This window comes from Nyctereutes procyonoides, unplaced genomic scaffold, assembly GCF_905146905.1.
Source record: "Nyctereutes procyonoides isolate TBG_1078 unplaced genomic scaffold, NYPRO_anot_genome, whole genome shotgun sequence".
Classification (NCBI taxonomy): domain Eukaryota; kingdom Metazoa; phylum Chordata; class Mammalia; order Carnivora; family Canidae; genus Nyctereutes; species Nyctereutes procyonoides.
In genome coordinates, this window is record NW_026575046.1 from 54,003,371 (window position 1) to 54,019,399 (window position 16,029).

The 16,029-nt window shown below is 65.0% G+C and overlaps 1 protein-coding gene across 2 annotated transcripts in view; it reads left to right on the forward strand.

Moving 5' to 3' along the window:
• The first annotated feature begins 845 nt into the window (after positions 1–845).
• Positions 846–16,029, forward strand: part of GRID1 (glutamate ionotropic receptor delta type subunit 1) — a 634,358-nt gene continuing 619,174 nt past the window's right edge. For both annotated transcript variants that reach the window (XM_055325891.1, XM_055325892.1), the window contains exons 1-2: positions 846–975; positions 2,951–3,106. In XM_055325891.1, the coding sequence (XP_055181866.1) occupies positions 897–975; positions 2,951–3,106 (235 nt within the window). In that variant the 5' untranslated portion in view covers positions 846–896. The remainder of the gene's footprint in view (positions 976–2,950; positions 3,107–16,029) is intronic.

Genomic DNA, 16,029 nt, shown 5'->3' on the forward strand with positions numbered 1-16,029 from the left:
AGCGGGGCCGGCGGGGCCGGGGGCGGCGGGGGCGCGGGCAGGCTCGGCCCCGGCAGCGGGCGCCGCGCCCGGGCTCGCGCGGGAGGCTCCGGGCGCTTGGGAGGCTCCTCACGTCCAGGCGCCGCGGCCACGGCTGCGCCGGTTTCCGGCCATGAATTAGGCTTCAGAGCCGGAGCCTCCGGCCCGACTCCGGGAGCCGCGGCCCGCGGGCGGGGGATGGGCGGCCGAGGTCCGCGCCGCGCCGCGCCGCGCGGGGGTGCGAGCCGCCCGGGGTCCCCGCGCCCGCCGCCGTGGGGGCTCCCGGCCCGCGCCCCGAGGGCAGCGCCCCCCGCGCCCCGGGGTCCCCGCCCGCCCCCGGCCCGGAGCGCCGAGCCCCGGGCGCCCCCTGCGAGCCGCCGGCCGCCGAGCGCGCGCGGCGGGGCCGAGGCTCCGCAGTCACGTGGCCGGGAGGAGGGCGGGGAGCAGCGGGCGGAGGGGAGGGGGAGCGGCGCCGAGGGGCGGGGGAGGGGAGGGGGCGTCCTCCGCAGCTCGCTCCTCGCCGGGGCTCAGACGCGCCGCGAGCCCGGAGCCGCCCGCCGCCGCCGCCGCCGCCGCCGCCGCCTCCGGAGCCTCCGGAGCCTCCGGAGCCCCGAGCCGCCCCCGCCTCCCGGCCTGGGCCCGGGCCGCCCGCCCGCCGCAGCCGCCGCGCAGGGGAGCGCAGGGGAGCGGGCGCCGAGCGCAGGGGAGCGCAGGGGAGCGCAGGGGAGCGCAGGGGAGCGGGGCCGGCGGCGGCGGGCGGGCGCGGGGCTGGGCGCGGAGGACCCCGCGGGCTCGCGCTGCACCCGGGCCGGCGCCTCCCGCCGCGCCGCCCTCGGCCTCGCCCCGGCCCGGGCGCAGGAGCCGCGCGCCCGGGGGACATGGAAGCGCTGACGCTGTGGCTTCTCCCCTGGATCTGCCAGTGCGTGTCGGTGCGGGCCGACTCCATCATCCACATCGGTGAGCGCGGGCGGGGGGCGGGGGCCGCGGCGTCCCAACTTGGCGGTCGGCGGGCCCCGCGCCCCCCGCGCCCCCCGCGCCCCCCGCGCGCCCCGCGCCCCCGGGGCTCCGGCCCCTGCGGCCTCCTCCGGCGCCGGGGGCCGCGCGTCCACACCCGCGCCCGGGCTCGGGCTGGGGCGGCGGGGGGCGGCGGCGGGCGGCGGCGGGCACGGCCCCGGGCGCGCCAAGTTGGCGGGGCGGCATCCCCGAGGCCCGGCCGGACCGGGCGCGGGCGGGTGCGCGGGCGGGCGGGTGTCGCCGCGGGTGTCCGGCCGCTGCCCTCGGAGCCGTGCCGGGCGCGCACGACCGTCAGCCTGTTAGAGTGGACACGGCGCCCGCCTGCCTCCCCGCGCGCGTGTGTGCGCGCGTGTGTGCGCGTGTGTGCGCGCACCTCGGGGGCTGTGTGGGCGTCTGTGCACCTGCCGTGGCCGCCGCAGCCCGAGCCCGGACGGTCCCGGAGTTTCCCGCGGCCCCGGCCCCGGTCCCGGTCCCGGTCCAGGTGGCGGCGGCGGTGGGGGGGGAGCGTGGGCGGCGGGGGGTGGGGAGGACTGTGCGCGCCGAGCGGGAAGGGATGGAGGGAGGGAGGGAGGGAACAGGGAGGAGGTGGGGCGAGGCGGAGGGGGCGCGGGGGAGCGCGTGGGAGTCGGTGGCAACAGGGGGGAATCCCAGGAAGTTGGGCCGGGGTGGGGGGGCCGAGGGCGGCTGCTCTGGGGGAGCCCCTCTGCAGTCGCCTTTCCGGAAGTTAGGAAAGACCAGCGAGCACAGAGGAACTGGGGGCTGGGAGGTGTGAGGAGGCAGGGATGATGGGACGGACGGGAGGGGAAGGGGGTACTTGGGGGGAGGGGTGGTGAGGCACTAGGACCGGGCTTGAGCTTCGTGAGCTGCATCGCACCGCTCCCCCCCACCCCAGGGCCCAGCACCGAACCCGCTTCCCACTCCCGGGAGGGGGGTCGGATCTGGCGGTCAGCATTGCGGCTCTGGGTGTAACGTGGAACCCGGGCCTCCCTCCTCCCAACCAGCCCCCAGCTCAGGGGGATCAGCGGGCCCACCCTGGGACCCTGGGGACCCTGGCGGCCCTGGCGAGGGTGGGGGAAGACTCCTGAGTTGCCCAGGCTGCAGGGCTGGGCTCTGGCGGATGGGACCGATCTCCCCTGGAAGCGCAGAGTCGCCACCGAGGCGGTGCTAAGCGCGTAAAGGGCCAGCGGGAGGCTGCCCTGGAGATGTTCCTGGTTCTAGAAGGCCCTTTCAAGAGCGGTACCATAGGAGCTCCTTAGCCCCACCGGGTCCAAAGGCGAGGGGTCTAGGGTACAGTCCCCTGTCCTCCCACATACACGCAGGAAGGAGAGGCCGGGAGAGATGGAGAGCAGGAGGTGGAGCCCCCGGATCCAGGCTGGGAGCGACCTGCTGGTCATCCAAGGGCCCTGCGCAAACAAGCCCCCAGGCGCAGCGAACTCACTGTGCACCTGCTTGCTCAGCTTCTCTCGAAGGGGGATTTCAGGGCAGAAGGAAGTCATTCCATCGTGGGATTGGGGCCGGGGACAGTGTCCTGCAGGGGAACTTTCTGGCTCCTGCTGTGGGATTCACGGGGCCGTATCAGGGCATTTGGGTGCTGCCCGAGGCCACTCTGGCTTGGCTCAGTCCGTCGTGTGGGTCACAGCCGGGACATGAGGTGGCTTGGTTGCAAGACACATGTGTGACCTGGTGGCAGCGTGTGCGGTGTGCATGTGTAACTCATGTCAACCGCGTGCACATGTGCGCTGTGTGGGGGCTGCACTCCCGATGTGGTCGGCCAAGGCGAGCTGCAACCCCAGTCTGAAATTCCCACCCGACAACCAGCTAACCTGCCGGCAGCGCGACCTGAGGGCCAAGGCGGGCTGGGGGGGTGGGGAGGGAGAGCTCCTCCTTGGGCCGAGTCGTGACCCCTCCTCTCCCGCAGGTGCCATCTTCGAGGAGAACGCGGCCAAGGACGACAGGGTGTTCCAGCTGGCCGTGTCCGACCTGAGCCTCAACGATGACATCCTGCAGAGCGAGAAGATCACCTACTCCATCAAGGTCATCGAGGCCAACAACCCGTTCCAGGCGGTGCAGGAAGGTGAGTGGCCGCGGCACCCCAGGCCCCAGGCGGCGGGGACACGCAGGGGGTGGCGACCCGCTCGGCCACGGGGAGCCCCCGGTGCGCCCGGGCAGGGTGTGCGTCATCCGACCCACCCCACCAAGCGGTGGTGAGCGGGGCCCCCTGCGGGGCGCGTGGTCCTGAGCGTGTGGGTGCGAGGGCGCCCCGTGCTGCCCGCGCAGGCGTGTGTGTGTGTGTGTGTGTGGCGCAGGCCCGTCTTTGTTGCCTGTTTGCTGGTGGGCGTGCCTGCGAGCCGGGTACCTGCGTCGTGCACCCTGACCTCCAGGGGCCGCGGGCTCTGTGGGTGTGTGAGTGGAGAGCGCCCGGCGCCTGAGCCCGCCGTCCCCGAGCCCGGAGCACCACCCGGGGGCGCGGCGTGTCGTGCCCCGCGGCCCCTCCGGGCTCCCGGTCCTGCTCCTCCTCCTGCTTTGGAGGAGCCGCTCTCCTCTCCATCTCGCCGTCCCCGCCGCAGGCGGAGGCGCTGTCGCCTGGGCCGGAGGTGGGCGCTGTTTGACCAGGAAAGGAGCGCAGTTGGGCCGGGCGGCTTCGGGAATCCTGGTCCTGCCGCTGCCGGGCCCGCAGCCTCTCCCTTGAGTCCAAACCCTGGCGGGGCGACAGGTGTGCGGGCCGCGGTTGCCGCAGCGGAACCCTCTGTGGCACCCTCTGTCGTCCCCTTCTCCTTCTCTCGCTGTGATCTGGCTCGAGGCCGGGCTCTGGGACCCGAGTGTTTCGAGTGTTTCCTGCCCTGCCCGGCACCAGCCACCCTCCCTGTCAGGGCCTGTGGCGCTTTCCACTCCTGGCACCTGCTGCCTTTCCCTCTTGGCCTTGCTCCCCAAATCCCTAGGTTGACTCAGGCCCTGACCTGGGAGGGTGGAGATGGGGGACGCAGCTGGTGGCACGGGTCTTGGGATTCCTCCCAGGAGGACCGGCAGGACAGTGGGTTTAGGGAGGAGGGGGGCTAGCTCAGGGTTCCAGGCCAGCTCCCCATCCCCAGCCCTATTCTCCTTGTTGCATCCTTCTGCTGCCTGGGGTCATATGCTGGCTGCTGGGCTCCTGGGCACCTGCAAGGGTAGGGCATTCCGTGTCCAGAAGGTCACAGCTGGTGCTGGGGAGAACTTTGTGCTTAGAAGGAGGTCTGCGGGAGTCTCTGTTGTTGGGTGCAGAGGAGGGGAAGGCTCACCTAGCTGTGAGCCCTGCAGGCCTAAGGAGGTCTTGAGATGGGGGTACAGACCTGTGGGTCTGAGTGTTTTTGGAGCAGCCGTGAGTGGGATGAGGCCAGCGGTGCCTATTGTGGGGTCTGCTGCTTCCAGCCTCGGGAGATCTCTATCGGCTGATGTCCAATGAGGTATGGGAGGGAGGATCTGTGTCCTTTGGTGTCTGAGTAGCCTACCAGCAGTCCCTGTCCCCCTCTCAACCCCGGGACTTCTCTTCTGTGGGCCCCCCTTGCATCTCCTTGCAAGTGTTTGCTGGGGGCTCCAGCCAGGGCGAGTGGGCCCTCCTTAGGCAGAATGACCCTAATTGGGGTGGGGATCTGGGGTGATGGACTTCTCCAGTTACATACCACACTGCCTCCTGTTCCCCTGACACTGTTTTGATATGTTTTTCTCTGTGGACAGTCAGTTTTTGTGCTTCATAGTTGAGGACACAGGTGGACATATGCATTTCTGTGCTCCCAGGGGCTCCCAGCTGGTTGGAGATCTTGCCTGTGTTTCCCACATGCTGTTTTGGCTCCTCCTCATTCCCTATTGACATTCCTTGCTTCCTTTGACTTCCCTCTGCCGTGTGGAGTACGCCAAGCTCGTTCATTTTGCTTCTGGATGATGCCCAACCCCCGCCGCCCTCCCCCCACCCCATCAGCAGGTCCCCAGGGAGTGAAGATAATGCTCTTGCCCAGGGTTACAGTCTCAGGCAGGTAACACACATAGGCGAACCGGGCAGCTGGACTCTGCAGGGCCTGGAGTGCGGGGTCTGGAGAGGTCATCACTGTTAAAAGGAGCAGCTGTTACACGGCTTTAGATGATTTTACCATTTGGGATTGAAAATCCTAGGGTTGTAGATGTGCTGTTTTTTTTTTTTCTGAGAGGAGCCCCAAATCTGAACCTTAATGTAAAATCTGATTTCTAACGGTTGTCAACTAATCAAGCAATTTAAGCAACACAGTGCAAACCAAGCAAAACACACTTACGGGCCATTCAGCCTTCAAACCCCAGTGTACCTTTGTCCTGGAGACACAGGGCTCCTCTGAGGGCCCGTTTGCGGTTGACACCTTGCTTTTCCAGATCTCTATTTTTATGATTGGAAAGATGTTTCAGGCTCCAGGGATGGCAGGTTGACAGCCTCAGGGGGGGTGAGAGGGAGGGTACGTATCTATCCAGAGGTATGGAGCTGGATTCTGATGACCGAGGGACATCTGAAGCCATCCAGGTAGAAGGATACTGGCCAGGTGTTGCTGGGCTGCCTGCTGCCCATAGAGTGTGTGCTGGTTAAGGCTGGTGTACGCTTTCCTCTGACGAGCCGTGTGGGCAGAAACCCATGACCTTGCACAGCCCTTGGGTATCTACAAGGGACGGGAGCATGCAGCCCCTCGAGGGCTCAGGGAGTGCAGAGCGGTGCTCAGAGGCTCCTTCTCCCCAGCCTGGCGCTCAGCTGGGGAGGCCCTCAGCTCTCCGCAGGTCCCTCCTTCTGTGCTCCGGGATGCTGTCCATCTTGTGGCCTGGTCCTGCTTGGTGGGCACCTTCTCTGTCTCCTGGGCCTGGACAGTCATTGCCGCAGGCTGTGGGTGGTAGACACGGTTTGGGTGGCAGAGGAAAGGACTTCTGGGTGGAGGGTGGACGCTGACGGAGGGCAAAGGCACACCGGGGCTGTGTGTCCATCATGGACTGGACAGGCTCCCAGTGGATCCCCCCAGTGGGCTTCGGATTGAGGTAATGCTGCCTCCATTTGGCCAGAGTGGCAGCACTGTGCAGGGACAAAAGCTTGGTTGCCAGAGCCGAGAAACTGGGTTAAAATTCCTCTTGCCTCATTGGTAGTATGATCCTGAGGGTGGCCCGGCCCTGCCTTGAGCTTCTCTTCACGTATCTGTTAAAAGGAACCAACCATAGTATCTGGCTCCTGGGATCATCGTGAGGATTAAATGAGATGAGACATGTATAAATCGTCTGCAGATCGCCTGTGAAAGGTGTTCAGTAAACACGAATTCCCTCTCTGTCCCTTGACCCAACTGTGAATCCATCTCGGCTTCTCTTGAGGCTGTTGATATTTCCAGCTGCACCACTTCTTAAGCTGCTGAATTCCTTGAGAGCAGACTCTCGCTGACCTTTTCATTTTCAGCATTTTGCTAAACGTCCCCCCCCCCCGATTATAAAAGAAATGCATCGCTACAGTGAGCATGAACCAATTAAAGAATGGAGAAAAGGAAAAGGCTATGCACGCTCTTTATATAAAATATGGAAAGTACAGAAGAGCATCACGAAGCAGAACAGAATGCTTCAGAATTTTACCAGTTAGTTCCTTCTAGTCTTTTTTCGCTCCCTGTATTTTGTAAGTGCTGAGAGCTCCTGTTCTGTGTCACCGGATAGCCTGTTTTTTGTTTTTTTTTTTTTTCATTTAACATCTTACTGGGTTTTTCTGAAATCGCTGTCAAGTACGTGTAAACACTACTCTTAGCGGTTGCGTATATTTTACGATATTCGAGACGATGTATTTTTTTTAAAAAAAATAGAATCATTTCCATGCTGAGATATGCTTAAGTATTACCGAAGAGAACAAGAGAATCTGCTTTGTTGGTCCTGAGATTTACACCTGCAGTTTCTTTGGTCTGATTTTTTTTTAAGGTTTTATTTATTTATTCATGAGAGACACACAGAGAGAGGCAGAGACACAGGCAGAGGGAGAAGCAGGCTCCATGCGGGGAGCCTGACGTGGGACTCGATCCCAGGACCCAGGATCACTCCCTGGGCTGAAGGCGGCGCTCAACCGCCGAGCCCCCCGGGCTGCCCATTCGGTCTGATTTCTGTACAAGCTCCCAACAAACTGCCTTTTGAGACACTTGGTCAGTTGATGTGAGAGAATGGGTCCCGTTTAATAAAAATATGAGTTTGATGAGGATTTGAAGTTAGTAAGCGGTAACACCGCCAACAATGTTTAAAACGTTGTGTCTTGGATGGAGCTGGCAAAGTCCGTCTTAACAGTCAGTGAAAATTTGCCTTCTGGGTGCGAGAAGAAACACTCGTGTGTCAAAAAAATTTCATATTGTTTTAAACTGTTTGCCAAGAACAAGATTATATGAGCGCGTAGATGCATCAAAGAAGTGGCTGAGCAGGAGCGTTCTCCATCCGCGGTGTTACCTTCTGGAAGTAAAGGGCCTGCGTTATTGGTCACATCGTAGACGTGTATCCGTCATAGGAAGGAGAACAATTTAGGGAAGAGGAAGGAAGGAGAAATGTACACGAGGCACTTTTCCTTTTTTTTTTTTTTTAAGATTTTATTTATTTATTCATGAGAGACATAGGGGGAGAGGCAGAGACACAGGCAGAGGGAGAAGCAGGCTCCCTGTGGGGAGCCCAACATGGGACTCGATCCTGGGACCCCGGGGTCACGCCCTGGCCTGCAGGCGGTGCTAAACCGCTGAGCCACCCGGGCTGCCCTGCACTCTTCCTTTTAACGACAATAAGCACAGAAGTGTTTTAGGGAGACAGGGTCAAAGATTACCCAAGTATAGCTTTGGTGTTTGTAGAATAAAACAATGACACCAAGAAATAAGATGAGCTTAAAATGGGAGTGAAGCCTGGTGAGGTTGCCGATGCCCGCCTGATGGTCTTGGCCACTTTGTGTTGGTCCCTCCTGTGGTCAGCCTGCCCCTCCCGGGCCTGCTGCTGCCTGGACACTCTGCTAGGTGTCCCTCCCTGAGCTTTGATGCCCCTGGCATCTTCCTTGGCTTCTGTTCAGGGGGGCACAGCCAGTGAGGCCAAGTCCTCGCAGACCTGCTGGTGGACCCGCTTCTCTTGGGGGGAGCCTACTCGGTCACTGCCCCGGGGACCCCGGCCTCCCTGGCGTGACGTTAATGACGTTGTAATGGTGCCCCGAGGCCCATGCCATCCTCCCGTCCACTCGGCTGTATTGCTCTTCCCCGGGTGCTGAGATAAGCTTTGCCACTCGGTTAGCTGGTTAAAAATGAGATTCCTTGTCACGGTTCTGAGGTCTGAGGCCTGATGGACGGAGGTCTTGCTGGGCTAAATCTGGGTGCCGGCCGCGTGAGTTCCTTCCGAAGGCTCTAGGAGGGTGTCCGTTTTCTTGCCTTTCCAGCTTCCAGCGGCCGCCTACCCCCTCAGCCCTGCGCCCCTTCGTCGGCTCCCACCTGCAATGGTGGGCAGGGCCCTTCTCGCAGGTGTCCCTCGGCCCCCACCCTTCTTCCTCCTCCTTGCCAGCACCCTGTGACTTCCCTGGGCCCGCCTGGACCATCCAGGATGCCCTCCCTGCCCTAAAGGTGGCCGATGAGCAGCCTTGATTCTCCGACACGAAGCCCAAAGTATCCCCGTGGCGGGGATCAGGATGTGGGTGTCTTTGCGGCCACCGTCCCGCGACCACGCTGGCACAGCCGGCGGTGACCGTCGCCGCCAGGGTGCGTCGTCCCCCTTCCCTTCCTTCTGCATGGCAGCCTACTCTCCAGCCCTGCTGGAGTCGCGTGGGCCTGTGGCCACGTTTCCACGTGGGCCACCTTGCCCTGGAGATGGCCTGCTGCGGGCCTGTGGCCTTACTCGAGCTCTCTGGTGACGTAGTGACGTCCTTCCTGGGCCTGGAAGCTGCTTGTGCCTGAGGAAGTCCCAGGGAAACCTGCTTTCCCCAGAGCCGGATGGTGAGGCCCCAGTGTGTGCCACCACGTAGGCCTGTACCCCCTTCCTGTCCGGGCACGTTCTCAGGCCCTCCCGCCTCCCTCACGTCGCTCCTGGGCCCACCTGGGGTCCAAGGCAGTGCCTGTGCAGAGGCCATGGGTTCTTCTTGGCCCCAGGCGTGTTCTTGTGCGGGACGATGGCTGTGGCTGCAGGTGGTGGCAGGTGGTCACTAGAGGGGGCTGGGGCAGGGAACCATCTAGTCCCCCCGACCACTCACCAGCCTGTGGCTTCAGCATTCTCCTTCACTCTGGGGTTCACACATGCTCACTTCAGAGCCCCTGCTCCTGCCTACCCACATCCTTGTGGTTTGGGTTCTGGGGGCTTCCCCTTAGCATCCCCGTTGCTGTGGCCTCACCCTCCCTGCCCCCAGATTGGGTGGTTGGACGTAACTGGCAGCGAATAGATGGGCACCTGATGCCAGGCGAGCGGGTCAGAGCCATGTGGGCCCGGGTGACACGTGTGTCCTCCTGCTGCCTCCAAGCCGTGGCAGTCACCTCCCCTGGAGACACGGGAGCTGTTCTGGCCTTCCCGCCTGGAGCCGCGGGCTGGGTCTCTAGGTGTCTTGCAGAGGACGGCGGGCACCCAGAGCTGTAGCCTGTAATGGCGGAGAGACTTTCCCTGCATTCTTGTAGTTGTGAGGTCCCTGGCTTTGTCCCTTCTTCCTTCTCGACTTGGCTGTGCTGCTGCCGCCTAAACACCTGGATCGCGTAGCCTGTATTGCTTCCCCCCGAAGCCCTTATGACCCAGGTGGGTCCCTGGATGTGACTCTTCTGAGGCTCGGCTGCCCAGGCCCCTGCCCGCTGGGTGTTCTGCGGTTCCCTCGTATCAGCTAGGAAGACCAAGCGACATTGTCGTGACAGACAATCCCGACGTTTCAGTGGCTTTAACGTAACAAAAACGTGTCTCCTGCTCGTGCTGTGTGTCCAGCCCTGGTCGCTGTGGAGTTGGGCTCGTTGTGGCCTCTCGGCTTGAATATTGCCAATTGCTGTGCCACATGGAAAGGGGCCCTGGGGGGGGGGTCTCAGGCTGGAGGGGACGCCGGTCACTTCTGCTTTACAGCCTGGTGGACAAAGCGAGTCATGTGGTTCCACCTGGGGGTCTAGGAAGCCCAGACCTACCGTGTGCCCGGAAGGAGGGACAACTAGAGAGGTTTGCTGAGCGACGGAAAAGTCCTCGTGTTTCCTTGGTGGCTCCATAAAACAACAACAAAGACTCAAAACACCCCAGACAGCTTTGGGTATTGGGTCCTGGTGGGGCCAAAGCCGTGGCTCCTGTGGCTTCCCCTTTGCCCACTCACTCAGCCATCACCTGCTCTGGAAAGCTTGGGCTTCGGCGTGTGGGGTGAGTGGGGGCGGCCAGGAAGCCTGGGTTCCCGTCCCCCCCCAGACTCTCAAAAGAGAGCCAGTCTCGTGTGTGCCCCCCTTGTCCTCCATGAGCCGCGGATGGGATGGGCACAGCCTCAGAGGACTCGGGTCGCTGCCTCCTGAGTGGCCGGGGCAAGATGGGTGAGCAGGCCTGCTCGCTGCCAGGCCCACCCCAGGGGCCCCGTGCAGCCGACTGCCCCTTTGCCCTCTGCCCAGGCCCCCCCGCCCGCGTCCTCCCCCGGGGGCAGCTCTGGCCGGCTCCAGCCCTGGGCTTGGGCCAAGGGCACAGCTGCCATGGGCCGGGCATCCCAACAGGCCTGGGGCCCAGGGAGGCGTCTGGGGCCATGTCCAGGGTCCCATCGGCTGGGTTCTGAGACCTTCCTTCCCACCTATGAACAACCGCATTTCTGGCTGGTGGACACGGATCGGGGGGGCAGCCACGATGCTCCATTCCGGGCCGAGGTGCGGGCTGGGTAGTGGGCGGTGGCGAGATGGCCCTCTCCGGCTTGTCTCTGGGTCCAAGCTGTGGGCGAGGCGGGCTCCTGGGGGTGGCGCCAGGACTGCCCGCCGGGCCCCAGGGTGGTCTTCAGTGCGGGCTGCAGCCCTTCCGGGCAGCCCTGGGGCACGTGGCCCTGGCCGCTGCTGTCCACGTGTCCGCATCCTCACATCAGTCCTTCCCTGGCCCCAGACAGGGGCGGCAGACCCCCAGGTGCGCTGCTGCCTGCCCGGCCTGCTCCCCGCTGCTGCCCAGCCTGGCCCTCCTGCTCCCCATGCCGGAGTGGAAGAGATGCCCTGGGGCCACGGTGGGCATGGGGGCCTCGTGCTTCCACTGCGGACCTGGGTTCTTGGCCCAGCTGTGCCGCCCGACCCTGGGCAGGTGCCTCCTCAGCGGGCGGCGGGGCTGACGGCGGGGAGGCCAGCTGGACGGTCAGGCGGGAGAGGCCCTGAACTGCCCCGCCGAGGGCCAAGCAGAGGCGCGGTCCCTGCGTGGTCCCACGGGGAACCGGCCCCCTCCTGCTTCCAGCCTGGGCGGGGCGGGCTCCCCGGGCCCCGGCAGCGCTTGGGCAGCGTGGAGCTGGGGTGGCCCACCCGGGCGGCCCCGGAGGACGCATGCAGACCCCTCGGCTCCCGTGGAGCTCGCTGGGGCCATCTCCGTGGGCCAGGGCTCAGGGCTCTGCAGACCGCGGTCCCACGCTGTCACCGTTGCACGGCAGCCCTGCTCCTTGGCCTGCAGCCTGCCTGGCCCGGCTGCCTGCTCCGTGTGGGCGGACAGGGGTCAGGCCGGTCCCGGTTCAGATCCCGGCTCTGTGACTCCCTAGCTGGGTCTTGAAAGGTCACTTGCCCCCATCGGAGGCTCAGTTGCACACCTGCGGAGTGGGGCTGCCTGGTGTTGTGCGGATGGGTGTGGAGGTCTCGCCAGCAGGGAGGGGCTATGGCAGGCCCAGCCCCACGGTGGCCCAGCAGGAGCGCTCAGCTTTGCGCGGGGTACTTAAGTGCGGACGGGCACGTAGGGTGCACGGGAGGCCTTTGCTTTTCCTGTGTCCTGGCGCCCTGCCGAGGGTACATGACACCCCCTGGTCTCTGGGCCCCCTGGGTGCTGCCCCCCGTTGGGGCAGGGACGCGGGCCCTGCAGCCGGCCCCTGCCTCTGCTCCTGGCCTGGGGCCGGGGGCTTTCTTGTGTTCTGTGGTCTGGGTGCGGGCGAGACAGGGAGGGCCGTCTCCTAGGCCCCGGCCTGGGCTCCCCGGGTCTGCCTTGACTGTGTCCTTTCGGGGGGCTGGTGCCCCAGCGGGGTGACCCGACCGAGCTTTGAGCTAGGTTTGCGGCCTTCCGACCTTGCCAGGCCTGTAGACGCCCGATGCTGCTGCCCCTCAGCCCCCGTTGGCTCCCAGGGCGCCTGCCCTCACCCGCCGCTCCCTGGAGCTCTTGGGGTCCCAATGAGCCCGTGGGCTGCCCCTGAGGCCTGCAGGCTGCCAGTCTGTGGGTACATTTGTCCCTGTCCCTGAGCCCCCAGCTGGAGCCTCGGCTCGGGTGGCTCAGGGCCTCTCCTGTGCTCCTGTGTTTGGTGACGTCCCCTGGAGGCAGTGGGCCGTGGGAAGGGACGACTTGGTCTCGTGCCTTAGTATATCCTCAGCTCCAGGGCAGGGACGTGCGTGGGAAGTGGTCAATAAGCACCATTTCTCCTCCGTCCTTGGGGGGAGCCCTGGGTGGGTACGTGGTCCTGTTCCTGGGACCCTGGACATCACCCCAGTGGGCGCTTGTTGTGGTTGGTCAGGAGGAGGCTGTGGGTGGCTGCCACGTGGCCCCTTGGTGTCATGGCAGTGGGGTGAGGGGCAGCCCCCCAGGGGTCCCAGCCACGAGGGTCGGCAGGTGTCACCGGGTTCTGGTGTCCAGAGCTGGAGGAGGGCAGGCATGGCTGAGGCCAGGGGAGGCGCAGAGGGGCAGGGCTGCGCGGGCGCCCGGAGATTTGTGCAGCGGAGACTTCACCCCAGGTGTGGCGGGTTCTGGAATAGGGTTTTGGGAGATGGTCAGGTTAAGATGAGGTCTTGAGGGTGGGGCCCTCATGGTGGCATCGGATGCAAGGCCGGAGAACTGGCTGTCTCCTGCTCCCTGCCCCACGCCCGGCCCCTGCGTGCTCCCCGCCTCCGCCCCCGCCTCAGCCTGTACCCCGCCCTCCGCGCCCGCGCGCCGCTGCCCAGGTGGCACCCGAGCCACTGGAAAACAACCAATGCTGTCATCTCCCCCTCTGGCTGGAACCCTCGGGGGCTCCAGACCCTCGCCAGAGGTGTGGCTCCCAGGACCCCGGCAAGAGCGGGCCCTGGCTGCCTCCCTCCTGCGCTCACCTCGGCCTCTCCGCTTCAGCGGTGGTGGCTTTCCTCCCGTCTCTCCAACGGGGACACCTGCCCCTGCCCCTGCCCCAGGGCCTTTGTACATGTTTGTGTCTGGCATCCAGAAGGTGTTTGAATGACGGGCTCTGTCTGCGCCTTTCGGTGGCCTCAGGTCTCAGGGTCCTGGGAGGCCCCTTGGGCACCATCATCCCTGATCCAGGCCTTCTTCGCGGGCTCCCCATCTGCACCTGGAGGTGTCTGTCTTCCCGAGCATCGTCAGCTCTGTGGGGACAGGGGAGCGTTGCCCAGGGCCAAGCCCAGTGCCTGGCCCTGCTCGTGGGTGCTCAGCAAGGCTCCCTGGGTGGCCAACGGGATGGCGGCCCAGGGGCCCTGCCCTCTGACACCCCTGCGAGCTCACAGCCCTGCCTTCAGCCTTGATGCTTGTCGCGTCTACAGCAGCCCCCAGCCCACTTGTGCCAACGCATCTTCTCTGCTCGGCTTCCTCCTGCCAGGAGAAGGGGGGGGGCCCACAGCACAGCCTCTCCGTGGCTGCGGGCGCTTCTGTGGGGTGTCCAAGGGTGCGGTGCAGGGGGCCCAGTCACCAGGAGGGGTTCTTGCACTCACTGGCCAGAGCCAGAGGCCATGTCGAGGGAAGGCCTTTCCTGACCAGAGCTGCTAGGGCAGGGGTGGGGGTGCGCACAGGGGCGAGGAGGTGGAGGGGGCTGCGCAGGGGACTGGAGGCGGGAGGTGGAGACTGGGCTGCAGGTGCCGGCCGTGGGGCCTGTGGCTGGCAGGGTGTGGGGGCTGAGCCAGAACCCGCGTGTTGTTATTATTTTTTAAAAAGATTTATTTATTCTAGAATGAGACAGCAGAGGCAGGGGGGATCTGCTGGGCCAGGCTGCGGAGCTCCTGCCCGGAACCTGAACTTCATTAGGGGCAGGACAGCAGGTGCGCGGGGTTGGTCAGGACTGGTGAGCGCCTGGGGAGCTTCTGGATGGTGACATGTGGCTGCACGGGGACCACAGGCCTGCCCTGCCCTGGAGCCTCCCCGTGTCCCCTGGTGCCTCCCTGTCCCCCTGGAGCCTCCCCACCCCTGGTACCTCCCTGTGCCCCCTGGAGCCTCCCTGTGCCCCTTGGAGCCTCCCCATGCCCTGGAGCCCCGCCGTGCCAGCAGAGAAGGCCGGCTCTCCCCGCTGCCTCGGGCCTTGGTCTCCGTGTCAGTTCGCAGTCCCAGCTGGGCAGGTTCTTCAGGAGGCCTCCCTGGCTGCTCTGCTCCCCTGGCCTGGGCCTCCTGTCCTGTGACCCCTGTCGTATCGTGCCGCCGCCTGGCAGCGCTGCCTGCGGGGTTCCCGGCACATGTGGGGCTGGAGTCCTGTCCTGCCCTGTCCGTCCCTCTGGTATCACACGTGTGGGCCGCAGACACCTGCGGGAGTGCATACACGTGCGCCCTGCTGAGCTCATGGACATGCGCCTGCAGGCTGGCTGAGACCCCAGGGGTGGGTGGGCCCAGGGGTTGCCTCCCCAGGGAGCCCCGTCCTGGGGGAGCCTGTCTGGGGGAGTGCTAGGGGTCTGCTCGGGGTCCCAGTGGGACTGTGGCAGGGTGGCTGAGCCCGGGTGCCCCCCGGAGGGCTGTGGAGAGTTCCTGCCTCTCTTGGCCTAGAAGTTGTTGCCCTTGCACATTTGTGGGAATTCTAAGCCGAGTTCCCTAACCTCCTGTCAGGAAAGCCTGCTGGGGTCTGAAGCCATGCTCCGTATTAGTCACGTTCATCGTGTGGGCGTCAGGAGCCCCGGTGCTGGCCTCAGCAAAACAGGGATATTTACCCACCCAGAGGTCGTGTAGCTTCAGGTGTGGCTGGATCCAGGAGCTCCGCGGTATCCTGGGACTCTGCTTCCATGTCTGTATCCTTGTTGCTCCCCCAGCGCTGGGTGGGCTTCCTTCCCGGGCTGCCCACCCGATGCCTCACCAGCCCAGTGCCCCCGTCCTGCCCGTGGGGAGAGGCTAACAAGAGGCTCACAAGAGTCCCTGGAAGGCTGCTCATTGGTCTGGCCTGGCGGTCGGCCCCTCCTGGGGTCCGTCCTGTGCCCATGGAGTGGGTGCCCTGCCTGACCCGGCCCGTGGCTGCCCCAGCCCCTGTGCCAGGAGTGAAAGGGGTAGAGCGGGTGTGGTGGTGCAGGCCAAGAGGACGACAGATGCCGGCCCTCAGCAGCCTGCTGCCCCGGGGGCTCCCCACACGGAGCCTCCGGGAGACCCCAGGCCATGCTGCTTGGAATCCTCTCTGCGGCAGGCAGGACTTAGAGGGGCAGGAGCCGGGGTCGGAGCCCTGGGCTGTGCCCACGGTGGGCGGGGGGGAGAGGAGGCCAGGGGTCCTGGGGGTCCTCCCGTGCTGGCCCGAGGGAGGAGGAGGGAGGCCGTGGGTCAGGTGTGTCGACACACAGGACTCAGCCATCTGAGCTGGGGGCGGGATTTGGGCCGTGGCGCGAGTGGGGGCCAGCCTGGGGGTCAGTGCGGCGGGGTGGGAGGACAGCAGGTGTGGCTGGGCCTCGAGCCCCCTCCTCCCCAGGGTCACGAGGCCCCCATGGGCCTGGTGAGACCTGGGTCCCCCGTCCTGCCGGGAGGCAGTGCCTCATTCCCAGGAGGTGGCGCTTGCTGCTCCCTGGGCTTGTGCAGCTCCTGGGGTGACCGCGGTCCTGTCCCTCCCGCTGGGTGTGATGTGAACACCCTTCCCTGCAGATGGGAGCAGGGGACCCCATCTTGGCCGGACACCCTCGACCCCCGCTGTTCATGTAGCCGCAAGCCGGGCCTTGGCCCTAGATGCAGAAT